Source organism: Macaca fascicularis, chromosome 17 (assembly GCF_037993035.2).
Source record: "Macaca fascicularis isolate 582-1 chromosome 17, T2T-MFA8v1.1".
Taxonomy (NCBI): Eukaryota; Metazoa; Chordata; class Mammalia; order Primates; family Cercopithecidae; genus Macaca; species Macaca fascicularis.
Window position 1 is genome coordinate 83,116,558 of NC_088391.1, and position 27,197 is coordinate 83,143,754.

At 35.7% G+C, this 27,197-nt stretch overlaps 1 protein-coding gene across 2 annotated transcripts in view; it reads left to right on the forward strand.

Annotated features, from left to right (window-relative positions):
• GPC5 (glypican 5) overlaps positions 1 to 27,197 on the forward strand; it is a 1,453,194-nt gene that overhangs the window by 751,981 nt on the left and 674,016 nt on the right. For both annotated transcript variants that reach the window (XM_005586085.5, XM_065533383.2), the window contains exon 7: positions 6,069 to 6,228. In XM_005586085.5, coding sequence (XP_005586142.3) covers positions 6,069 to 6,228 — 160 coding nt within the window. The remainder of the gene's footprint in view (positions 1 to 6,068; positions 6,229 to 27,197) is intronic.

Consider the following 27,197-nt stretch of genomic DNA (forward strand, 5'->3'; position numbering starts at 1 on the left):
ATGTCTATTTCTCGAAAGTGGTTTAAGAGTAAGATGTGAAATAATAACGCTTGCCCCTGAGGATGCAGCCAACAGAGCGTAGGAGTTACTTGATGCTGTCTCTGAGGGATTAGAGAAGACTATAAAGAGCCTCTCCCCTGAGGATGGAGAGGACTTCCTTACCTGGTATCTCAGATCACGAAGCTACAGTTCTCTCCCTCCTTTAGGAAAAAACAGACTTTTTGCAAAAATCCATTTTTGAAAATATTCCTATATTCTAGATGTATAATGAGGTATTTCTGTACGTATTCATTAAAAAAAGGTAATTAGAACATTTTTCTCCGGTTTATAGTAACTAGGATGGCAACACAAATATACCTTGGAAGTATTTCTTGGTATGATTCTTCAACATAAAATTGTTTTAAAAACTTAGAAGTCTCCAGGTACTCAGGAATAAGGTCATTTTAAATTATTTCTTATTGGCGATAAGAAAAATAATTAGGCATGACCACATAACTAAATGTTTACACTGTCTCCTGTTTCCTGATTTTCAGGTTATTTTTTATCCCAATTTTATTTTGCTATATAGTCAGAAATTTCATTTTTGAAATAGTGTATATTAATCACTTTTTAAGAACCAAGGCTATGCCTTGTCTTTTGATATGGATGCTTATCCTTCAAAATATGTGTTATGGCTGGGTGCGGTAGCTCATGTCTGTAATCCCAGCACTTTGGGAGGCTGAGGAGGGTGGATCACGAGGTCAGGAGATCGAGACCATCCTGGCTAACACGGTGAAACCCCATCTCTACTAAAAATACAAAAAATTAGCCGGGCTTGGTGGCATGCACCTGTAGACCCAGCTACTCAGGGGGCTGAGGCAGGAGAATCTCTTGAACCCGGGAGGTGGAGATTGCAGTGAGCTGAGACTGCACCATTGCACTCCAGCCTGGGCAACAGAGTGAGATTCCATCTCAAAAAAAAAAAAAAAGTGTGTTATATTTAGGATATACTCAATTAATTTCATGGGATGAATAAATGAATCAGTTCATCTGCCAGTCAATAAGTAAGTGTAAAACCAAAGTTTTTCTAGAACACCAGGGTCTTCGATAATTTTCAGAGAAGAGAAAAGATTTTATTCAATTAGATATAGAGAGCATTGAAGGCAGGCTAAGCTTAAATTATTTCCAAGTTCAAATAAATATATGTATTTCGCATGTATAATCTGGTAAGTACTCTAGTCATGATGGAAGGTGATGGAAAGCAGGTTGAATTCTGGTCTTATCTTTGAACAACTTATCACTAATCAGATATGACATGTTCACGAAAGTTGATAAAGTGCAAGTAAATGATACACAGTTAGAATTATCACAGAAATATGTGCGGGATGGAAAAAGGGGTATTTGAGTTTGAACTTGAAGATTAAATACAATTAGATAAAATAAGAAAATGAAAGGGTGTATTCTATGTGGAGGAAAAACAAGAGTTCGAAGTGAGAAGAATGTAAAAGAAGCATAAGCAAAATTCTAGACATAAAGTCACACAATTTCTGGAAGAACAGATTGATGGTTCTGCAGTAGAAGCTGGGTACTGGGGAGCTGTGTTTAGACATAATTTAAAAGCAAAACAAAATAATACATAATATGGAACTTTGACTGCCAGGCCAAATTTGAACTTTTTTCTTGGCATCATATCTAAAAGCATGTCAGTGGATGTTGAGTGAGAGAAGAGGGGTAATTTTCTTAGGTACATTTAGAAATTGTGAGAAGAATCTCAACTAGACAAGACTGCCTCCTGCAAAATTTCTCATGAGGGTTTAGTTCTGGGAAATTAAGAAGCGGCCATGGCATGTATTTCTCAAACATTTTTCCACATTTTATCACTCTTTCGGTGACCCATCTTTTTGGATTGATCTCTGTCCTCTAGACACATGTCATGTTGGGAACTAGTGGTTTTGACAGTAAAGAATCACAGAGAGCAGTAAGGCTGAAAAATGACATGGTGAAAGTACTGATTTTAAGAAAATAATATGGTGGTAGTGGGTAGGAGAGAGTAATGGCCCCTGTAATGAGGGAGCTGGGAAAATAAACTGTAATGACATGAATAGTGGAGAGGAGCAGTTTTATTTTAAGATAGAAAGTGGTAGAGTTCATCTCATTTCCAATTGCTGCTTAGAGGTGAACTGCAGAGAAAAACGGGCTGCAGGTAAAGACTTGAGTGTAATTTGTATACAGGTGAGAGTTCAATCTGTTAGGATGAATTCCGAGAAAGAGACTAAAAAGTAGGAGATTTATATTATTAATTGAAACACTTCCATGTGGATGCTGGAGGCGATGAGAGAGGAAGTGAGGAGAAACATAAGCAAACTTAAGAAATCAGGATAGTGTAGTTAAAAAAAGAATTTGAATAAAGATCTTATTGTGAAAAGCCCATTGTTTTTGTTCGTTACAAATTTACTGGAAATTTCTGAAAATTAAGTTTTATTACAATATGAAAGTGTACACTTGTGGATGTGTGATAATTGAGAAGCGAGAAAATGTAAATGATCAGGCAGAGCCTCCACACATAGGAAAGGGAGATATTGACCCTACAACAGGGCTGGAGTACTACTGGGGACTGAGAATCACGAATCAGGTGGGATCCTGGATATATCTGATTCACGCAATTATATTTCTTGCTCAGAGACTTGGAAATATAGTGAGAGGGATTATTAAGAGGCAGATAAACTGAAAAGGTTTTTTGGATAGCTTGTCTCCAAGGGTACCATCTTCTCAGTAAGGTGGTATCTTACAGAAATGATGACCTCTCATTCTGAGAAATATGCTAGAGAATCAAACGCTTTCAAACACAATTGCCAAGAAGTAAATGTGGCTCATTTGAGGGTTAGAGAGTGTATTCATTTTCTCTTCCTGCATAACAGACTACTACACATTTAGCAGCTCAAGACAACATCCATTTATTACTCACTATTCCACAGAAGAGAAGTCTGGGTGGGCTCACTGCTCAGGGTCTCACAAGGCTGAAAGCAGGTTGTCAGCCTAGCTTGACTCTGTTTGGGAGCTTTGAGGGAGAATCTGCTTCCAAGCTCATCTAGGTGGTTGTAGGAATGAAGACCTCAATTCCTTGCTGGCTGCAAGGCACCGAGAGGCCACTAGTGGTCCAGTTCCTTGTCACAGGACCTTTAATAGGCCCTATCACATCATCCAAGTTCACATCTTCAAGGGCAGCAGCATGGTCCCCTGCATGTAAGCTCCTCATCTTCACATCTCATGCTTGTAATGTCTCTAACTTCTGGGGATAGAGGAGACTTTGGGGGGTGCGGGGGAGGGATAGCATTAGGAGAAATACATAATGTAGATGACGAGTTGATGGGCGCAGCAAATGAACATGGCACATGTATACCTATGTATCAAACCTGCATGTTGTGCACATGTACCCTAAAACTTAAAGTATATTTTTTAAAGGGAAATAAGAAAATCATGTGATTGCATTATTCCAACCAGATCATCTCCCTTTTGGTAAACTCAAAATCAACTGATTAATGGCATCAGTTACATTGCAAAATTCCTTTTGCCGTGTAAGTTGGTAGACATGACTGACGTCATATTCACAGCCCCAGGGGTTAGAGTGGGAAATCTTGGTGTCCATTTTGCTGTTCTCCTTAGCATTAACAGTTTAAATTAAAATATAGTTTTGTGTAGTTTGTTTTTTTTTTTTTGAGTTCATGTGCCTCAGACATTTCCTAGAATGTCACTGAAGTGATGGAGAAGAAAAATAGAGAAAACAGAATAAATGTTTAAGTCTGTTATATTTAACAATAATTACAAATAAATAATTCTCTGACAATATATCCAATCACTTTCAACCAAAACCAATTTCTTAAAATAGTAATTTTTGTTTTAAAAATCAACTTACTTTCTGTGTTTTTGAGTTCATTTACCTGGTTGGATCCTCATGATATATACATTGTTGGTGGTATTCATGAGATTCCATCTGTGTTCTGGCCACGATCCCAGTAAAATATTGGAATAATTCTTAGGGAAGTAAAGAGAAAATAAAGTTGATATGGGAAAATGTTGGAAAAGAATGTCGAGGTCAAAAGAAAGCAGCATATCACCAGAGAGTTTGGCTTTTGTTGTACTTGTCTGATAATACTTTGAAAAATTAAAATGTAAATCATATAACTGCATTCTTAAATAATTCTTTCAATTAATGTGTTCTGGATAAACAATATTGTACTAGAATATATAATAGAATAGATAATCAAAATGTATTAATGTTTAATGTGCTAGCATAATAAATATTTGCAAAGCGCTTTGCATATGTTTTCCTCACAACATAAGCAATGGTCCAGGTATATTATTGTCCCTTTTATAGATTTGAGGAAACTGATTTATTCAGTAATGTACTCAATACCCCATGTCTCGTGGTTGGTATATGTCAAAATCCAGGATTCACATCCAAGTGTGTTGGACCTCAGAATCCAAGACCTTTATGATTATACTAAATAGACAACAAATGGGATATTTCATAATAACAAATGATAACTGGTATTACCTTATTTACCCTTCATCATTATCATTTATATAACGGTATAAAGTAATACCATTTATCCTTTCCTTTTTAGATTTTGACTTTTTATGTGGTTTGTTTCCTATCCATGTTTCTTCATTGCTGTACTCTCCCTTCCCTTTACAGGGAGTAGCATACACATCAGTATGTTAAACACAGTAGAAAAGTTTTGTTTAACTTAATATTTGCTGAGTTCACTTGATCTTGAAAGAAGCCTTCTTTTTAATTTAATGCCACCTATTGACTTTTTTTCCAAAATGCCAGTAAACAAAACTAAGAATTTAAAAATTACTGTCAAATAGTTTTAGTATTTTTGTTAGAAAACTAATATTTCAGAAGTGGAGTGGTGACCTAAAAATTGTATTGTTTAATTTTAAAAGTTCATGAATTTCAGAGTCCAGTTGCTTAATCTAAGAGTTCCTTATATTATAAACACATGTATGTTAGCTATCCTGAGGCTATTTGACTCTCTGTTCTTCAGTATAAAATGCTGTCCTTGGGTTGTGTGTTTAGTTATTGTCTGCTAATTGATAATATTATTTGGAAAGTCACAGAAGTAACAAGCGTAAGTCTTTCATAAAGCGCTGTGAAAATTTAAATGCCCACTAAGTGGTCAGCAGTGGTACATTTTGTTCATAATATATTGGTACCCTCTAGTGCTGACACTTGGCCATGTACTCTCCAAAACTACCTTAGAACGGTAAATGTCATATACTGCATTGGACTATCTTAACCAGGCTTAGTTTTAAGTGAAATATTCTACTATTTATAACATCACCCTTCTGAAAAGACATTCAGAAATTTCCATTGTTGTTTAAAAGTATTACTGGAACTCCTGTGCTGTAGGGGAAAATGTCAATTCCATTTGTTTTGCTCATAAAAATAAATGAAATACTTGAGAATTGAGAACTGAGAAGTCATTAAATTTCCTAAATGATTTGTGGAAATGGATGTAGGACCTAAACGTTTTGTCCCAAGGTTCAGTATGTGCCATATGCATTGGACTGTGTATTTGATCCAAGAAAGTTTAAATGAAACTACAAATGTATATGTCTAAAATTCTGGATTTCTTTAGACAGAAACATTTCCTGGAAGAGTAGTACTTCTTTAGAAATATGGAGTGTGGGTTCACAAAACAGCACAACGCTATCAGCCAATATATTACAAAGGGAGTACTAGAATGTGATTTACCGCATTTAAACATTGTTTATTCAGAAACAAAGGATCCTCTAGCCAAACTGCCATAAGCAAAGGTGTAATTTCCTTTGCTTCCCAAAGCATCATCCAAACCATTGCCATGGAGCTAATACGTAGAGTGTAGCTGTTTGTGGGTGTAAGACTTTGCCCATTCTTGACTATTTCAGTTGTTTGTTTTTCTTAAAGACTTGGTAAGGTGTCTACACCAAAAGAGTGGATCCACATAACAAAATAATTCTAAGCTCTACGTAAGTTTTCTGAATAGAATTCTTAGGTTATTCGAATTTGCTATTAATAAATGCCTTTCTCTATGTACAATTAGTTGTTACAGGGTAGATCACCCAAACCTGACAAGTGGGAGCTTCTTCAGCTGGGCAGTGGTGGAGGCATGGTTGAACAAGTCAGTGGGGACTGTGATGACGAAGATGGTTGCGGGGGATCAGGAAGCGGAGAAGTCAAGAGGACACTGAAGATCACAAACTGTAAGTGTATGATTCTAACACCACTTGCTAAAAAAAAGGTTTTGAAATATAATTAAAGATGTTATGGGTGTAAAGAAATAATGACCATTCAAAAGCAAGAGGAATTGGAAATGAAACGAATCCATTTTTGTTTTTTTAGGACGTACATTCTTGGTGGTTTTGTTTATTTTTAACTAATGACTTCTAATAAAATGATAGTTTTCTGTGAAAAAAACTAGTAAACAATCAACAGTTCTGAGAAGGTTTGAAAGTGGAATAACTCTTAAGGCGTAATAGATACTAATTGTATATTGATAAACAACATGAAACCAGGATGGGTAAGTACTACTTAATAATCAAATTGTGCAATTAAAAATTATGCCATTATATAAGAAAGTTTTATTATACTTTTATCGTAGTCAAATTGCATAGAAATTGGTATATGGTTATTGATCGTGAAAACTATTTGGATTTAATGCTCATGAATTTCCCCTTCCCAAAAAAACTCACTAAACATTTATGTCGATTGAATGGATTTGAAACCATTTCTGAACTCATCACTACCACAAAGGATAGAATTTTCAAAAAACAACAACAAAAAATTACCAAATGGATTTACTTTCCTGATTATCACATACAAGATGAGGAATGTAGGTTCTCCACACTCCATTGTTACCTGCATGCATTTGTTCATATGGGCAAAACAACACAGTGACCAACTGAGAAATAACGGAAACGTCGAGGTACCCAGAGTAACTGGTTTAAACTATTCATTTAATCTTGATTATACCAAAGGCAGGGGTCACCTTCTGGAAAGGTGCAATCACATGTAGAGTTTGGTCTGATAACTAAAAATCACACAGAGCTGCTTTGCACCTACTAGACATGCTTTTTGGTGGGAGAAGAATTCATTTACTTTATAACTCGCTCATTATGAATTAAAAGCACGATAAATGCTTCCAAAATCAATTCCTCGTTCCTTCTAAGATCTGGTTTTACAAGCCAAATATATTACTTTAAAAATGGAAGCCAAAAGAGGTGCAAAATTAAAAAGGCAGTTAACATAATGAAATATTTTCTTGTTAGACACAGTAATACATTTTATTTAACATGAAAACAGATGAGAATGAGTGCACTTGAGCAGCCATTGAACAAAAGGCCACAAAATTCTTAGTGCGAATTAAATATATTCTATTCTTACAGAATGCGATAAAGACATGTGTTCTTGTTATGAGCGTTAATACAGTTTATCAGATTGGTTTCTTGTTTTTTTTCTTTCTTTGGTTGTTTAAGTGAAATATAATTAAAGATACTGTGGATGTAAGGAAATAAAGACAATGTATTTGGAAATTAGCAAGAGGATTTGGAAATGAAAATGACCCTTTCGTTTGTTTAGAGCATGCATTCTTAGTGGTTTTGTTTATTTTTAACTAGTAACTTTTGATGACAATTATAGCTTTCTGTGAAAAAAATACTAGTGAATTATCACCAGTTCTGAGAATTATAAAGATTTTATTATTTTTTAATTTCCTTAGGGTTTGGGGGAAACAGTTGTATTATTTGGTTACATGAGTAAGTTCTTTAGCGGTGATTTGTGAGATTTTGGTGCACCCATCATCTGAGTAGTATACGTCGTACCCACTTTGTAGTCTTTTTTCTCTCACTCGCCTCCCGCTCTTTCCTCCCAATCCCCCAAAGTCTTTTGTATCATTGTTATGCCTTTGCATCCTCATAGCTTGGCTGCCCCTATGAATGAGAAAATACAGTGTTTGGTTTTCTGTTCCTGAGTTACTTCAGTTGGAATAATGGTCTCCAATTTCATCTAGGTTTCTGTGACCATTATTTCATTCCCTTTATGGCTGAATAGTATTCCATTTTATATATGTGTGTATATATATACACACATACATACATACACACATATACCATGGTTTCTTTATCCACTCATTGATTGATGGGCATGATTCCGTATTTTTTCATGAGAATTATAAAAGTTTGAAAGTGGAATAACTCTTAGGGCATAATGGATATGAATTACATATTGATAAATAACATGAAGCCAGGATGACTAAGTACTACTAAATCATCAACTTGTGTTATTTAAAAAATACTGTGTCATTATGTAAGAAAGTTTTTACTTTATTACATTTTTATCATAGTCAAATAGCAAATTATAATTTAATTATATTAGGTAAAAGAAAAAGAGAAAAAAAGGGTTTCCACTAGAAACAATTTTTTTTTTTAACTAAAACCTAAAATGTCTTCCACTATATTTAGGAATTATAGCACTTACCCATCAGGGTAATATTTAATAAACTTTCATTTTCATCCTATCTGGAGTATTTATTTCTACTGTAATTGCATGGCCATCTAAATATTAGTAGTATTTTAGAACATCAAGTTATTACAAAAGTATAGCATTTTGTGTGTGTGAGCGCACGTGCATGTATGTGTAGAAATGGTATATTTATAGGAAATTTTCTACTTCATGAAGTTACTTACAAGCTCAAGAACTTGTTAGATGTTAGTAGGTCATTCTTTTTTGTTTGTTTTACAAAGGAAGTAGAGGCAGTGAAGGATACTCAGCTACTAACAGTTTTCTTCACAAAACTATACTTGACAAGCTGATAAAAATTAATTTTTACTTCAAAACCTTGGTTTCAATTACTGCTGAAATGGACAGACATGGTACAAGCAGCTGTCCATCAGAATTAGGGCGATTTAAGAGATAGATGATTTTTCAGGAACTCCAAGCAAGCATTTTCTGAAAATCCACATCTGCTCTAAGTGGGTTGCCTATTATGTTTCTACGAGCTTATAGCTGTTGCCTTTCAATTTTTAATAAGTGGTTAGAAAACCACTGCGGATAGCACGCTGAAGTAAAGAGGGACAAAGAAAGGAGCAAACTGTAGGTCACATTTCTATTTTTGTAAAGCACTCCAGTATTTTGCCCGTTTTGGCCCAGTTTGATATATTGGTAAAGAAAGTTAAGGCATAGTTTTAGGTGGTCTTAATGACTTGAAAATATTGTGATCTAAAAAGTTTAACAAGGTGTCATCTGTGTTAAGAATTTGAAATGCACCACTATTTCTTCATTACACTTTTGTTTATTCTTTGGAAAATAAAGCATAAATACCACACAGTTCATTTGTTACCATAAAATGTCTGACTAAATTTAAAGTTATATATGAGTATATATCTACATGTAACTATATATAGTTATGATTATTAATATTAATGTTGTATCTTTGAAATTTCATGATTCTACACTATGCAAATGAAAAAAGTTGGCCAATATTTTGCTAATTAATTATTACTTGAACTGATTTTCTGTGTCTGTTTTTGTTCATGTTTATAACAGATAACAGAGGGGTCTCTATATTTCAATATGCAAAGTCTTACCGCCAAAATATTTCTGTGCCTTTTAGGTGTCATTTTGTTTTCATCATCAATGTTATCAAATTATTTAACCATCTTACTGTTTTCTAAATAATTTCTATTTGTAATCCTACCTGTACACTATAATTAAATGTTAACTAATGTTTCTTATAGAAAGAAGCCATCTATACTAAGTAATTTTCACGCTTAAACTGATTTCAGTAGAATGACTTAAAAACCCCATTAGGAAAATTTGTCTACATTTTTATTATATGTATTTGGTTCGTTTACATAGATATAGATAGTTCACTAGTAACCTGGGGTTGCAGGATTGGAATAACTTTGAACTTAAAAGTTGCCTCACTCCTTGCCTGACATCTGCCATTCTTGCACAGTTGCTAACTGATGGAGGTTCTAAACACAACTGGAAAAAATAATTCTCTCCTTTTGGTCATGCAGAACAAATCTAATGTTAAAATCTATACTTCTTGAAATATCTGGCTGTACTTCTTAGGTCCATAACTCTGGATATCTTCAAATGTTGAAAAACAAACCAGAGTTCTACTAAAAACAATTTGTAGCAAAATTATTCTACATATAATTTTGAAAATTTGTGGTTGCATTGTTTACAATTCTTATGTGATCTTATGATTTAAATGGCAATAATTACTTATAAAAAGTAAATAATACATAATTCATGATCAAATTCATTTTGGCAAGGAGGTTCACAGTGGTAATCGAGGGAAAATGGATTTGATCACAACTAGAACTAGATACCAGACATTTTTTTAAAGTAAAGTGATTTTCAATCTTTGGATTTATTTTGCTGGGCTTCTCCTCATCATTCCACATTCTAAATATTTGAGGATTCCAGAATTCAGTTCTCAAATCTTTTAACATGTTTATCGACAACTAGCCCTTTTCCCACAGACTCCTTACTGAATCATAATTATGATAATAATAAGGTTCCCTGATGCTTGATAGCACTATCCAGTTTATAAAGCATTTCCCACTGTAATATCTTAGGAGGTAGGCTTATTGGAACAGGAAATATCTGACTTAAATATGATTAATTTAGAAGTAGTAGAATAATACATTGCAATATTAAATTGCTAGATCTAGAGTTTTTGGTTGATTAGTCTAAGATAAATAGAACTATTGTTTATATTGTGTTTTGGTTTTCTCACTTGGTAACTTTGTATCAGCCTCTAACAAATGTATCCATGTCAGGGTACTAAGAATGACCTTGGAAAGAGAATAGTATATTCTATGCACAGAACAAAAGGAAAATTACACTTTGTTAGCCACTGAAGAATAAGGGAGGCTGATTTATTTAGTAATGCAGGATTGTAGAGTGAATGAAAGTTCTTGGCTTCCTCATATTTATTTTCACCATAAATCACCTTCACTTCAAAAGCCTCAGGTAGGTGCAGAAGTTAAGGAGACCTTAAAAAGATGTTACTTTCTTTCCAGAACTAGGAAAACTATGTATTTATTCATATTGTGGATATTATTTTATATAATTTTAAATAGTCTATTTTTTATCGATATAAATTCAAACATATATGCCTATAAAATTTGGATGTCATTATACTATCGTAGTTAAAAATATGTTCACTGATTATATATATTCTTTCTAAAATTAAAGTTTCATCAAACTTAATCAAAATAAAATATATTCAGCTTACTTTGTAAACTGTTGAAAAATAGCCCATTGACACATGTATACATATGCAACAAACCTGCACATTGTGCACATGTACCGTAGAACATAAAGTATAATAAAAGAAAAAGAGCCCATTGATATTTTTTCAAATATAAGAAAAATGTACTGAAAATAACTATTTTTTTCAATAAGTCCATTGCTTATTTCTCCATTCATACTAAAAATCTTTGGAAGGTCCATTAGATTAAAACCTTTGCAAGACATTGAAAGTAATCTTGAGTAATGATTGCACACTTTGATCTACACTTTACAAGTACCTAATTCTAAACGTCAGATAAAACCCAGCACGATAAAACTATAGAAAAATTCACAGATAAACACTTCCCAATCCAGTTTAATGTTCAAAATTGTAAATACTTTGAAATTACCATCTAGTACAGTTTTGGTAGTACTGATGAAAATTATACTAAAGAGAAATGAAATATATGTGTAAGATAAATATAGTTTAATACGTGATCACTATGAATATTTTTCTGATTATACATTTCCATTTCGGTTTCTAAATAATTGATACTCATCCTGACTGCCAATTTTGTTAACAACATTGTATAATGGAATGTAGATAACTAATGAATCATATAAAATCATCTTTTATTCTTTTGAAAAGTTATATATCAATATAATATAGTTAAATAGTAGAATTGAAATAAAAGGTTTGTCCTTGAATGCCTAAGTGATTATTTTCATTGCATTGGCTTAGACTGATGTTAAATCACTGAGGTGAAGAGGGATGACTTAAGACTTAGAGGATCCTCCTAGCTCACATTTCAGATTACTCTGCTGTTCTGTAATATGTCATAACTAAATCTATCCCATGCCAGAGAACATAAAATAAGAAGTTGTGGTCTTTTTTGAACAACACCATGCTAAGTGTAACTATATGATCAATAGAGGATGTAAAAAAAAAATTAAAATTCAAGCAAATATTATCAGGTAAATTTTCTCATTACTTAGCCAAAGTCATATAACTATCAACAAAACCAGAAACAAACCCATTCTTACCTAGGTCTATTTTTGATGTCATTTTGTTGTGAATAAACAGAGTGGCTATTGAAATGGTGATATTATCTCTCAGGATTGATAACAAGTTAGGTATGTCTTCGGCTCTTCAGTGACTTCAGTATCTCTAACTGTGTGGAATTATTAATTTTCTTATTATTGAAAAGAAAATTGCTCACTAAGTAGAAATAATTTTTAAAAACAGAGTTTGAGCTGATCCCAGAGCTTCTCAAACTTTCTCATACATACAAATCACCTGGGACTCTGGTTAAAACATAGGGTATAACACAGGAAATCTGAGGTGGAGCATTTCCTACCCACCTAGAGATGATGTTATTATTCCTTGGTCCATAGGACCACACTATGAAGAGCAAAAATGTACACTTTTTTTTTATTCTTTATTTGTATCTCTAAAATACTCTATTAAAGCATGATGAAATTTTTTAAAACACTGTATATTAGCATTATAAGAAGGCATCATGTGATTAAGGACATTTGGAACTGTAACACTTAGGCTGGTAATGGTGGCTTATTTGGTATGAATTTTGATATCGGTCTCTGATTTAATTTATCATGAGGTTTACTTCTTAACACCAAAGTAGAACCACTTCCATCTTTTTGCAGGGCCTGAAGCCCTCAGGTTATACTTTCTTTAAGGATGCTTCTATTTTGAAATAGTACCTCTGATATCTCAGCAGAAATGTTTCACGTTTATCAACTCTTCCAGCTGGTGATGAACACAGAAGAAATACTGTGTACAATCCCCTATATCACATTATATGCCAGAGATCAATCAAAGTTTTATGAGAGCTCAGAGAAAGAAAAGAAACTATCCAAATGGGGAGTTCAAAAAGTACTTCATAGAGGAGACAGAGAAAGGGCAATCAGGAAAAACAAACCAATATTTGCCTGCAATATTTATGAGAAAGTGGTATTTGAGGGGATGGACTTATAATTTGGTTTCAGCAACTGACAATAGGGAGAAGGTTTCCTAGGAGGAGCAAACGTCATGAACAGAGCAAGGGGTGTGTTTACAGAGGAACAGAATTATTAAAATTACTTGAAAACATATTGGAAAGCTAAAAATGTGAATTAAAAATGTTACAATTGATTTTTTGTGTACACAAGTGGAGTTTGTATTTAATTGGCTGGGCAAACAGGAATTATTAAAGCTCTTCTATGTGGTTATTTTGTTTGTGCAGTCGTTTTTACCAGCAAGACAGTGAACTGCTTAAGATAAAAAATACACAATAAAATTAGTATATCTTGGACAAGTAACTTCTCTCCTACCTTGTACAAGTTCTGTGCCTAGATTTCCTTAAGATCTGAACAAAAGCAGGACTCTCCAAGTGATTTTATTGTGAAGATTAAGCGTTTTAATACATAGACAGCATTCTAAGTGTGTCCATCCAACTCACACCTGTCCATTGAAATAAAAGTACTGGATAAAATATGTAAAATGTTTTTTTAAAAATGCTTCTATAAATTAGCAAATGAGAAAGGAATATTTGATAAAATTGGGTGAAGTCGTAACACTTGATAGGAGTAGAGGCAGAGGCACAGGTAGTGGTAGATAGTTATATACACACACATGATTTAAGGAAAATAATATAGTTGTACCTAACCCTCCACCAAGTCCAAGAAATACATTTCCATGGCCCTATATGCGCCTCTCTGAACACATTTCACTGCACAGACAGTTTGCCTATCCTGATAATAACTTTTATAAAAATTACAGTTTTGATCAACAATATATGCATCCCTAAATAATATATTACTTGGTTTTTCTGGTTTTTGAATTTTATATGAATCAAATCATACAGTCTATCTTGTTAGTCCTTTTATTAAACAGTATGATTTCGAGGCTCATCCTTGCTGATGAATATAGGTGTAATCATTTCTCTCTCTCTCTCTCTCTCTCTCTCTCTCTCTCTCTCTCTCTCTCAACTGAGTCTCACTCTGTCACCTAGGCTGAAGTTCAGTGGCGCATTCTTGGCTCACTGCAACTTCTGCCTCCCAGGCTCAAGCAGTTCTCATGCCTCAGCCTCCAGAGTAGCTGGGATTACAAGCATGTGCCACCATGCCTAGCTAATTTTTGTATTTTTTGTACTTTTAGTAGAGACAGGGTTTCACCGTGTTGGTTAGGCTGGTTTCGAACTCCTGACCTCAAGTGATCCACCTACCTCGGCCTCCCAAAGTGCTGGGATTACAGGCATGAGCCACCACACCCAGCCCTCATTTCCTTTTAGCAAAGTATAGTATTCTGATTTATGAATATGTAACTCACTTATGTATGTATTTTATTGATGAATATTGGAGTTGATATCAATGGCATTTGGTATGATATGAACAATGTTGTTCTAAACCATCTGGAAAGTATCTCTTGATATTCATGTGCAAGAGCATGCAGGATATCTTAGAAGTAGCATGGCAGTGCCACAAAACAAAAGATGATGTTCAGCTTTACTAGGTATGTGAGCCTGCTTTGCAAAGCAATTGTACCAGTTCATATTCTCACTAGAAATAATGACAGTCTCTACTGCTCCCCATCTTTGTAGACACTTTTCTTCCTGTTCACTGATTTTTCATATTCATCCAAAGGATAGAAGTAAAACAAGTATTAACTTCAATTTCCCTGATAATTAACTGGATTTCACTTTTTAAATAAGTGTATGACAAATTTTTCCTTCCTTATCTGAAATTTCTTTCAAAAGAAAGTTAGCCCTTTCCCCAGTATTACTTTGTTTTTGTATTGTTAAAAAGAAGTACCTAAGACTGGAGAATTTATGAAATGAGGAGTTTTAGCTCAAGTTTCTGCAGGCTGTGTGAGAAGCCTGGTGCAAACATATACTCAGCTTCTGGTGAGGCCTCAGGAAGCTTACAAATTGGTGGCAGACAAAGGGATAGCCAGTGTATCACATGGAAAGAGAGGATGGGAGCAGGTACCACATTCTTTTAAACAACCAGATCTCTCATGCATTCAGAGCTAGAATTTACTCATTATCATATGGAGGGGCACCAAGCCATTCATGAGGAATCCTTCCCTATAACCCAAACACTTTCCACCAGGCCCCAGCTCCAACACTGAGGATCAAATTTCAACATGAGATTCAAACATCCAAACTATGTCACCACTTTCTATCAGGTTTTTTTTCTCTCTCTTTGGCAGATACTAACAATACAAAAATCAATTTCAGTGATCCATTTCCTCTTTTGATTGTGACCTCGGGAAAGCCAGGATAGATTCTTGAATTTTTTTTTTAATTGAGCCAGTTTTCTTTTTTTTTTTTTTTTTTTTTTTTTGAGACGGAGTCTCGCTGTGTCTCCCAGGCTGGAGTGCAGTGGCGTGATCTCGGCTCACTGCAAGCTCCGCCTCCCGGGTTCACGCCATTCTCCCGCCTCAGCCTCCCAAGTAGCTGAGACTACAGGCGCCCGCCACCACGCCCGGCTAGATTTTTGTATTTTTAGTAGAGACGGGGTTTCACCATGTTAGCCAGGATAGTCTCGATCTCCTGACCTCGTGATCCACCCGCCTCGGCCTCCCAAAGTGCTGGGATGAGCCAGTTTTCAAGATTAAAAAATGATTCCCTCCCTGTCTTTCTCAGAAGATGACCAATTATTTTGTATATGTTTAATGTCATCATGAACTCAGTTTTAAAAAACATTCGTAATTCTTTTTATTGAAGTTCACGTTGTCTCACATTTTGCCAGTTGGTACCTTTTCCATTTGCCTTTGAGTCCTTTGGGATGACCCTTAAAATACTTACTAATTTCTTTGCTATATGGTATAATTAGATGTACTAAGCTCAGCTTATCCTGGAATGAGCCATTTTTACATGAGACTTTGTTTTACTGGGAAATGTCATTTCATGATTGCAATCTGAGCACTAATGATGGCTCTTAGAAACATAGGTGATAATTAAAATAAATATTGCATAATTACTTGATTCCACATTAAATATACCACATTATCTGAATAATAATACTAAAACCGCCCCTACCCATTATGACTACTAAAATTAGCTAAACATTTTTGTATGTATTTTCTATTTTCTCTCCCCATTCTGTGGTTATACTAGAGATACAGAGATAGTGTCAGGTCACATATCATATCTGTCACTTTTATTTATTGTAACTATATAACGCTCACTAGTTGCTCTTATATCAATATCTCTCTAGTATATTCCTTATGAAGGACTCATGGGGACAATATTTTACAAGTTCTTTTATGGTGATAAGACTTTGTGTCCTTTAGTCTTAAAAATTAATTTTGTTCAATACAAAAATGTTGGTTCACATGTTCTTTCCTTCCATTTTTTTAAATAAGCTCTGAATTTTCTGTTAGAATGCATTAGTGGCAAAAATTATAGTGATAATCTATTTTTTCTTTCCGTTATTAGTCACTTGCTTTTTTCCCCAGTGCCCAATAATTTGTTTTCTTTTTCTTTAAAGTACAGTAATTTTACTAGAATATATTTTGTGTTGGTAGCTCTGAGTTGGTATTCTCAGTTGTGGAGTGCACTTTTTCAATATGTAATTTTAACTATTTTTCTAGGAGGCTTTCATTGAATTATAGTTTTAATAATTTGTTGTCGTTTTAACTTTCTTCCTCAGGAGCATCTATTATTCATTTTTTAAATTTTTGTTATCTTCAGCATTTTCCCAAATCCTTTTTGATTTTGCTCAAATTCTTTTGGATTGTAAAAATTCACCTCTTTACCTTCTGTTTCTCTTAAGATATTATTGGTGGTGCTTTTTAGCTTTTGCATTTCTGCAGGTTGTATTTATTTTTGAATGAATTCGCATTCTTCTATTTTTTGAGATCTCCTCTTTCCTGAATTTTTCTAATTCTAATTTGTTATTTCTTTGTGTCTTGTATCCCATGCTTACTGCCTTTTAGCTCACTTTGAAGTGCTATGTCTCATTTTAGTCTGTTTTTGAACATCTTGATGGTATGCTTACTTTGTTTGCAGAGATCATAACAGAATATGCAATATTTATGGTGGTTTTCTTTGTGAGATTTGATCTCAAAACATTTGTTGCTTATTTTTATGCTAATATGAATTCCCTTCATTTTTAGAAGAAAGCTTTGTTTGAATAGCTTTTCTAAATCTACTGAGTTGCCTGTTCTGTTGTCTTCATGTAGTGTTAAAAGAAAAAATATGGTGACTTGTTTTCTAAGATTTCTAGTCTCTTTCTCTCCCTAGAGATTATTCATATCTTCTCTTTCTTAACTTTCTGTTGTTCTTGTCTCACTAATTTTTTTCCGCTTTCAGCAGTTACTCTTGTACGTGGAATCCCCTCATCCTGAATGGTAAGAAAACTTGCCAGATTTTTAGCTTTGAGAGTTCAAAAGGTTTCAGAGACTCTATTTCCTTTAGCCTTATAACAGGGCCCTTGCATCCACCCATTATTAGTGTGGGCATAAATTTTCACAGTTCTCTGCTGTTTTCAAATTGATTTTCAATAAATCCTCATGGGTTCTGTTGTTTTCAACTTGCTGCATTGCTTGCTGCATTTGCTGCACTTGCTGCAATTTAACTTGCTGCATTGCTTCCCTCTGTTTCTTGTGCACACATGCTGATAGTGTGCAGGTTGTGTGGCCATTGGTAGGGTGCTCTCTCATTTCTGCTTTGAGGTCAATGAGGATGACATTTTCACTGAGTTTTGTTTTATCTAATTGGCAAAAACCATAATTACTTTTGCACCAGTCTAATAAATGGTATCCATGTGATTTTGATGTTGCTATCAAGTTAGTCTTTTCATTTTATGTAAGGATTTGTGAATGTCCCAAATGTATGCTGCAACCACGTCTGCTATCTTACCTTAATTTCCCAATCATTTTCATTTTATAAGTAAATAAAATATAGTGTAATAGATGACACCTTGATTCTCTTCCTTTCTGATCCTGTCCCCTGATTTACATGTGTGTATATATAGTAATTATATACAATTGATATTATTTAATATTTCCTAATATTAAACAGCAGTGTTTTTAAAACGTATATGCCTCCAATTTGTCTTTCTGCTGATAAAATAGACTATTATAATTGATGTATGAATATACCACAATGTATTATCTATTATTTCTAATTTTAATGAACAATGCTACAAGCAAGCCTCTCTGTGCATGAGTATGTATTCCATTAGGTTGCAAAACTAATCTTCAAAGTGATTATAGTAATCCATACTTGCACCAGCGCTCCAAGTAGACTATTTTTGGATTTGTACCATAATTTCATATCCTCGGAGTTTTTAATTTTGCTGCATTTATAAAATGTAAATGGTAAATAATCTTTGTGTATATGAAAGAGAAATTGCAACAGATGGAATGAAATAAGCAAGGAAGACGTTCATTATTCAAGACTATTACATTAGGGGAAAGAGAGCTCTCCACTGAACCAAAAGATGAGATAATTTCACGCACCTGGGAGAGCTAGTGAAAAAGCACCGGGCCCGGGCTTGGGAGTGAGCTTGGTCAATGTGATTAGGTCATATGTGTTTGCTAATTGTATTTATGAAAGTTAGGCTGCTTCCCTGACATACAGACTGGCAGAGAGGGGTTCTGTCTTGATGATTACATTTTATAAAGATGGCTCCTTGAAAAAGAGAATCCTGGCTTTTAAAACAGGCAAGACATGGAAGATTTACATCTCGAATGGGAAGAGAAAGTACTTACAAATGTTCTAAAGTAAGTGCACAAAGAAAAAGAAGTTAGGGGCTTAGGAAGAAACATGTTTAAAATTTAGTCAACTTGAAGGAAATGAAAAAACTGATTCTGGTGAAGTTTATCATTATTTTTTGTTTAATGACCATTTCGTGTTTCCTCTCTTGTGAGTTTATTCCCCTCCCCTTTTCATATTTTATCACTTGGTTGAGTTAAAGTATCTCATATATCTAACTAATATTTTGTCAGCCTGTGAGTTGTGAGAAATCTCACTGTTTCTGGTGTGACTTTTAAAGAGGTATGCCACCTATATACTCATAAACTACAGTCTAGAAAGGGAAATAGGTGTATCAGTAAATACATTAAGATGAGCTGTAAAAAATACATAAAATTGAGAAATATGATGAATAAAGAATGCATAAATAGTAGACAATGATCAGTTACATGAGGATTTTCTTAAGAATAACATCTTAGAAGTTATAGCTTAGCTAGAGTTCAATACAGAACCAAAGATAATCAGATGGAGAGTGGACTAGAATTCATCGCAGACAGAGCATTTACCAAAGTACAGATGTTTCAAGTATCAGAGTATTTTCAGGGAAGCTCAATGTTTGCAGTCTTCCTGGAGCACCACTTTTGAGGAAGGAATGATAGACGAGGCTTGGGAAAGCAGTCAGTGGGCTCTATAATGCAGAAGCCTATATAATTGTCCTATAGAGTAGTTTAGACTTATTCTGAAAAGAATAGATTTATTCAACTGCAAAATCTGCAAAGGAAAATTCATACATTCAAAAACTCACTGCCCAAATAATACAAGAAGTTCCACTGATATTTAGATAACAGTTAGCTCTAGGTCTTCATTCAATAAGTCTAAAAATAAACTTGTCAACTTTCCTCCCACATCTTTTCAGTTGTTCCTTTTTCTTAATTTTAGTTGACAATACTGTCATGCGCATCTGTGTGAAGAGACCACCAAACAGGCTTTGTGTGAGCAACATGGCTGTTTATTTCACCTGGGTGCAGGCGGGCTGAGTCCAAAAAGAAAGTCAGTGAAGGGAGATAAGGGTGGGGCCGTTTTATAGGATTTGGGTAGGTAAAGGAAAATTACAGTCAAAGGGGGGTTGTTCTCTGGCGGGCAGGAGTGGGGGTCACAAGGTGCTCAGTGGGGGAGCTTTTTGAGCCAGGATAAGCCAGAAAAAGGAATTTCACCAGATGATATCGCTTAAGGCAAGGACTGGCCATTTTCACTTCTTTTGTGGTGGAATGTCATCGGTTAAGGCCAGGCAGGGCATTTGCGCTTCTTTTGTGATTCTTCAGTTACTTCAGGCCATCTGGGCGTGTACCTGCAAGTCACAGGGGATGCGATGGCTTGGCTTGGGCTCGGAGGCTTGACAAACACTATGACTCGCCATTCTCCGAGACAGAAACTCAGGAGTCATCTTGTGTTCCTCCTCTTCCTTCACTCCCCACATTTAATAAGACCCATTGCCTTTACTTCTAAATTTCTCTTAAATATACTTTCACATTCCCACTGCTATTCTCTTAGTTTAATGCCTCAACATCTGTTGCCCAAATCGATCTTAAAATGTCACATTGATCTCTCCGCTTCTGTATTGCCCATCTCTACACTCTTGGTGAAATACTATTTTAAAACTGATTGTTTTTTGCTGGGATATGTGTCATGCGTGTCCGTGTGAAAAGACCACCAAACAGGCTTTGTGTGAGCAATAAAGCTTTTTAATCACCTGGGTGCAGGCGGGCTGAGTCCGAAAAGAGAGTCTGCGAAGGGAGATAAGGGTGGGGTGGTTTTTTAGGATTTGGGTAGCTAAAGGAAAATTACAGTCAAAGGGGGGTTCTCTGGCGGGCAGGAGTAGGGGTCACAAGGTGCTCAGTGGGGGAGCTTTTTGAGCTAGGATAAGCCAGGAAAAGGAATTTCACAAGATAATATCACTTAAGGCAAGGACTGGCCATTTTTACTTCTTGTGTGGTGGAATATCATGAGTTAAGGTGGGGCAGGGCGTTTGCACTTCTTTTGTGATTCTTCAGTTACTTCAGGCCATCTGGGCATATACATGCAAGTCACAGGGGATGTGATGGCTTGGCTTGGGCTCAGAGGCCTGACAGTATGGAAACTCCAGCCATCACATAATCTTTTTAGGCAGAGCGGTCCTCGAAGGAGAGGATGCCGGTTCAGTATCAAACTTATGAACTCTTGAACAATAGGTTTTAGTTATTTGCCATTTCAGACAGTCAATTTCAATTCTTCTGAAGGCACCCAGATGCTTTTGACCAAACTAAACTCTTTTATTTTCTCCCGTATCTCAGTGAAATGAATGTGGTGCTCACATGTTCTGTGATTCTGAAGCCACATACTTCAAAACCCCGAAGACTGCTATAGCTACCGTGCTGGTGATTTGCCTATTTTGTCACAGATCCGAACCTCCTCTTCTGTAAATTGGTCTGTGTTTATGTAAACCACATTTCCCAAACTCTACTAAATCCCTCATCTGCATGATACCTATAAATTATATTTCCCTGATTCTCCTTCCGGGTATTATACTTTTATTTTTTCTGCCAATGGAAAGTTCTAAAAGGAGATTAAAAGAGGGAGAGGGGAAAGCACTTCCTCTGGTTTCGTTTCTGCTGGCATTACATCCATGCAGAGGGTCACTCCCCAGCCTCCAGACATGTTTAGTTCTTATATTAGCAGCTAGGGATAAACCCGTTGCAGGTGGGTACCAGCTAATGTTACCTCCATCACTAGTCTGAGCGCCAGCAATGTGGGACGGGGACTCAGGTATGAGCATCACCTTGGAAGGGCAACATTCCCATTGTCCATTTGAGAAGCATACTTCTCTCCCACATCCCTAGATGCTGGTTATCCTATCTCTTCTGTTTCTTAAAAACTAGAATTGGAAGCTGCTCTGTGTAATCACTAATACCAATGTTCTTCTTTTAATTGAGAGGAGTCTTGCCCCGTCACCCAGGCTGGAGTGCAATGGCCCCATCTCAGTTTACTGCAACCTCTGCCTCCTGGGTTCAAGCCATTCTCCTGCTTCAGCCTCCAGAATAGCTGAGATTACAGGTGCATACTGCCACACTGGGCTAATTTTTATATTTTTACTAAATACAAAAGATGAGGTTTTACCATGTTGGTCAGGTTCTTCTCAAACGCCTGACCTCGAGCGATCCACCTGCTTCAGCCTCCCAAAGTGCTGGGATTACAGGCATGAAAATATCTATGTTCTTTTATATACTAGTTTTGCTTTACTAACTCTTAAAGGTCTGTATACAAATTCCTGTATTATATCTAAAATGATTCCTGTTATCTTGACTGGACCTATCTGATATAGCTGTTGTTAACTGTGCAAAGTTAGACCAAAACATAATTATCTGAAAACCAATAAGACCTTCCTTCTAGTTTTCGGGGTGAGGGGGAGGGGTGGTGTGGGGAGTAAAACTATTCGAATTTTCTATAGGTTTATATTCTACTGTGTAGGATAACATCTGTTTTAGCATTTCCTCCCAAATTCCAGAGGAAGATAATCAAATAGAAAATTAGATAAAGTAAGCCATTGAACAGAGAGTAAAGAGAAATAGATGTCTTCTGGGTGAGAAATTCCCTAGAAAATCATCCCTGGAACCATTAAGTCTTTGATGAAATTTGGCATTGTGCCTGGTTCACCTGGGTTGATATGAAGCTCTGAGTGTCAGTGAGATTACTATATAAAACTATCTCTCTGAAGACTGACTAATTGGGTCTTCCATGGAGCCAACTCTACAGAACAGGGGAAAAGTTGAGGCAAGGCAATTAATTCATAAATTAATAAAAAAGCAAACAGGACTGACAAGAAGACGCAGAATGCCATTGGTTTTTGAACACAAATTTCAAGTCTCTCTCCTTCACTATGACTAATTTCAGGTCATCCTAGACTTGGAATATTTGAATTAACTCTGTACGATATGATCAAGCATCTCTTCAACATCCTGTGTACCAACTAGTTTTATACTTCTAAAGTACGATTCTATTTCTGCACCCAGCACCAAAACCTTTATTCGTTTCTGTAGCCCACTCAAAAGTACTTTTTTGTGAGTTGTACTAACTATAATAGTTGTAAAATTGTCTAGGGAAAGTCAGGGAGCATCTTTTTATCTGTCTATATGCCACATAACTATTTTTGATCATGGAGTATATAACCTGCATCAGAATCACATCGGATTAATCTCTGTGCTTGTTTAAACATAGAGTATAGAGTTTTAGCCAGAAATACTGAATCAACATTTCCAGTGGTAGATCCCAGAAATGGATATTTAACAAGCATACTAAATAACTACTTCCAATAAAACTTGAGAACAACTGCCTCACAGTCCCTGCCACAGTGCCTCCAAACATAAGCCTTTTAATGAATGTGTTCTGAAGTGCAAGAATGCATGCATGTAATCTACACATCTCTAAGACACATCTTAATAAACATTAAAAACCAGATTTTCTAATGAATTGAAAATATTGAAATATTAGCCAAGAATATTATTCAGAAACCAAAATAATAAATATGTGTATATGCAAAAGACCAAAGTTGAGTTAAAACACAGAGTACATTTGATAAGTACAGTTTTCTTCAATTATTGGTACTTGTGAATTATATGAATAACTCGTTCACATTTTCACTTAGTGGAGAACTGACTGGAATATTTTGCATTCGTTTAATGTGTAATTTAGAGTGAAAATTAATGATCCAAAAGTAATTATTAAGTGCTAATTATTAAGCTGAAGTGTAAAGCGCTGAATTTAAGAGTATAATTTTCTAGATTAATATATAATCTCGAAAATAGTCTCGAAAAATGTCTCGATTTTGGAGGAGATATATTAATACAATAGGTATTGCTTGGGGATGGTTTTTATTATGTTTGACATCCTTTAATTTCCTTATAACATTAATGTTTTATGCTAATTTTTAAGAATATATTATATTTACCTATTAAGTAATATAATTTTATATATATATATATATATATATATAAACTAAGTGTAGTGCTCTGGTTATAAATTTGCAAAATAGTATGGATTTTGTATCAGAAGTTTTTTTGTCTTAATTGTTCCATACCTTTATGTTATGAGTATATTCTATGGAATCCTGTTTTTTCCTTGAAGTCTAAACTGCATTATGATGCTCATATAAAAACGCTGTACTAATTTAATACAAATTTTGCAATTCAAATTAGTCACTAACAGCTTCTTCTTTATAGTTCCAACATCATGATTATTTTTCCTTTGAAATGTCCCTTATCTCCACATTCATCCATCCATTTATCCATCCATTCATTTATTTGTTCAACAAATTATTAATTGGTACTTAATTGGTGCTAGTCACCATACAGATTTCTGCCTCTGGGGGCTAAAGAAGAGTAATCAGGGAAAATTACAATGCAGTATGAAAGGTTTTATTTGGGAAAAGCAGATCTTGTGGGAACACACAGGAAAGTATCTCAGTCTTAGGGATAACATGAAGGCTTCTCAAAGGAATTAAACATTATCTGACACCTGAAGAAGCAGTTATTAATAGGGTTATGGATAACCAGGGAAGCGATCACTACAAAAATATGAAGCAGAATACAGAAACCTAAGAATTAGAGAATGCTGGGGGTTCTTGGGATCTACATGAAATTCCAGAATGTTGTTATATACAATGTAGGCTGGGACTGGCATGAGCCAACTCATGTATTAAAACCTTTCAAATTACAGTGTCAAGAATGTATGTGGTGACAAAATTAAGGGCTTATCACAGAAATCCAGACAAATAAGTTGATGACATAAATGACAATTCAATACGTTTTTCCTGTGGTGATTTCTGCACCTCTTGAAATGAGCTTGTTCACTCCCTCATCTGCTAACTTTAGCACTTGTGTGTGTTTATAAAATTATATGTATTACACATAATATATATAATTATACTGTATTTAGCTTATTTTTTCATAGACTATGAGCTTCTAAAAATCATCCCCATATTCATCATTATATTATTGGGATCAAATGTACTGCACGAACAAAGATGCTTAGAAAAGTCTGTATTAATTTAATGTATGAATATATGAATGAGTGAAGGAAAGTGTTTTTAAACCATCATAGGGAATATAATAAGATAAAATGACACTAGAATAAAATGAAACTGATAAGAATAAAGTTGATGGGGCTGAGCATGGTGGCTCACGCCTGTAATCCCAGCACTTCAGGAGGTCGAGGCAGGTGGATCACCTGAGGTCAGGAGTTTGAGACTAGCCTGGCCAACATGGTGAAACCCCATCTCTAGTAAAAATACAAAACTCAGCCAGGCATGGTGGTGGACACCTGTAGTCCCAGCTACTCAGGAGGCTGATGCAGGAGAATAGCTTGAACCTGGGAGGTGGAGGTCGCAGTGAGCTGAGTTGTGCCACTGTAGTCCTGCCTGGGTAACAGAGTGAGAATCTATCTCAAAAAAAAAAAAAAAAAAAAAAAATTGATGGAAAGAAATGGGAAAGTCACAACATACACAGTAAAAATTAATGAGAATTTCTACTGAGTATTCTATTTCCCCAACATGCAGGATATGGAGGCTATTATATAGTTCTTTGGGTTGATTCTACTTTAGGATCTCTTTTTGTTATTGAAGAATACTTGTCATCACTAGCCACACCTAATGTTCCCTAGATGTAGCTTCAGCAAAACTTGTTCAAGTTCAGTGAAGAACGACAAGAATAGTAAAACTAGTACAAATTTCCTGTTTCAAAGATGAAGTTTGCTGATCATAAAATGCAAATGTAAAATATAAAAATTGAATTTTGTATTCATTCTCATACTGCTATGAAGAAATACCCAAGACTGGGTAATTTATAAAGAAAAGAGGTTTAATTGACTCACAGTTCCACATGGCTAGAGAGGCCTCAGGAAACTTATAATCATGGAAGAAGGCACATCTTCACAGGGTGGCGGGAGAGAATGAGAGAAGTACAGAGCAAAGGTGGGGAAAGCCCTCACAAAACCATTAGATCTCAAGAGAACTCAATCACTATCAAGAGAAGAGCACAGGGGAAATGCCCCCGTGATTCAGTCACCTCCCAAGAGGCCCTTCCTCCAACATGTGGAGATTACAATTCAAGATGAAAATTGAATTGTAGGAACCCAGACCCAGATCACATCATTCTGGCCCTGGCCCCTCCCAAATCTCATGTCCTCACATTTCAAAACACAAGCATGACTTTCCAGCAGTCCCCCAACATCTTAGCTCACTCCAGCATTAACCCAAAAGTTCAAATCCAAGGTCTCATATGAGACAAGGCAAGTTCCTTCTACCTATGAGCCTGTAAAATCAAAAGCAACATACAGTGGGGGTACAGACATTGGATAAATATACCCATTCCAAAAGGAAGAAATTGGCCAAAATGAAGGGGCTACAGTTCACATGCAAATCCAGAATCCAATAGGGCAGTCATTTAATCTTAAAATTCCAAAATGTTCTCTTTTGACTCCATCTCTCACATCCAGGTCACACTGATGCAAGAGGTGGGTTCCCATGGTCTTGGGAAGCTTCATTCCTGTGACTTTGCAGGATACAAGCCCTCCATCCTGACTTCTTTCACAGGCTGGTGTTGAGTGTCTGTGGCTTTTCCAGGCACACAGTGCAAGCTGTCAGTGGACCTACCATTCTGGGGTCTGGAGGATGGTGACCCTCTTCTTACAGCTCCAGTAGGCAGCGCCAGTAGGGACTTTGTGTGGGGACTCTGACCTCACATTTCCTTCCACAGTGCCCTAACAGAGGCTCTCCATGAAGGCTCTGCCCCTCCAGCACTTCCACCTGAACATCCAGGCATTTCCATACATCCTCTGAAATCTAGACAGAGGTTCCCAAACCTTAATCTTCTGTGCACCCACAGGCTCAACACCATGTATAAGCCACCAAGGCTTGGGGTTTGCAGCCTCTGAAGCAATGACCTGAGCTGTATGTTGGCCCCTTTCAGCCACAGCCAGGAGACAGGAAACCAAATCCTGAGACTGCACAAAGTGATAAGGCCGTGGGCATGGCGCACAAAACTTTTTCCCTCCTAATCCTCTGGGCCTGTGATGGGAAGGGCTGCTGTGAAAGTGTCTGACATGCTCTGGAGACATTTTTTCCCCATTGTCTTGGCAATTAACATTTGGCTCCTCATTACTTGTGCAAATTTCTGCAGTCTGCTTGAATTTCTCCT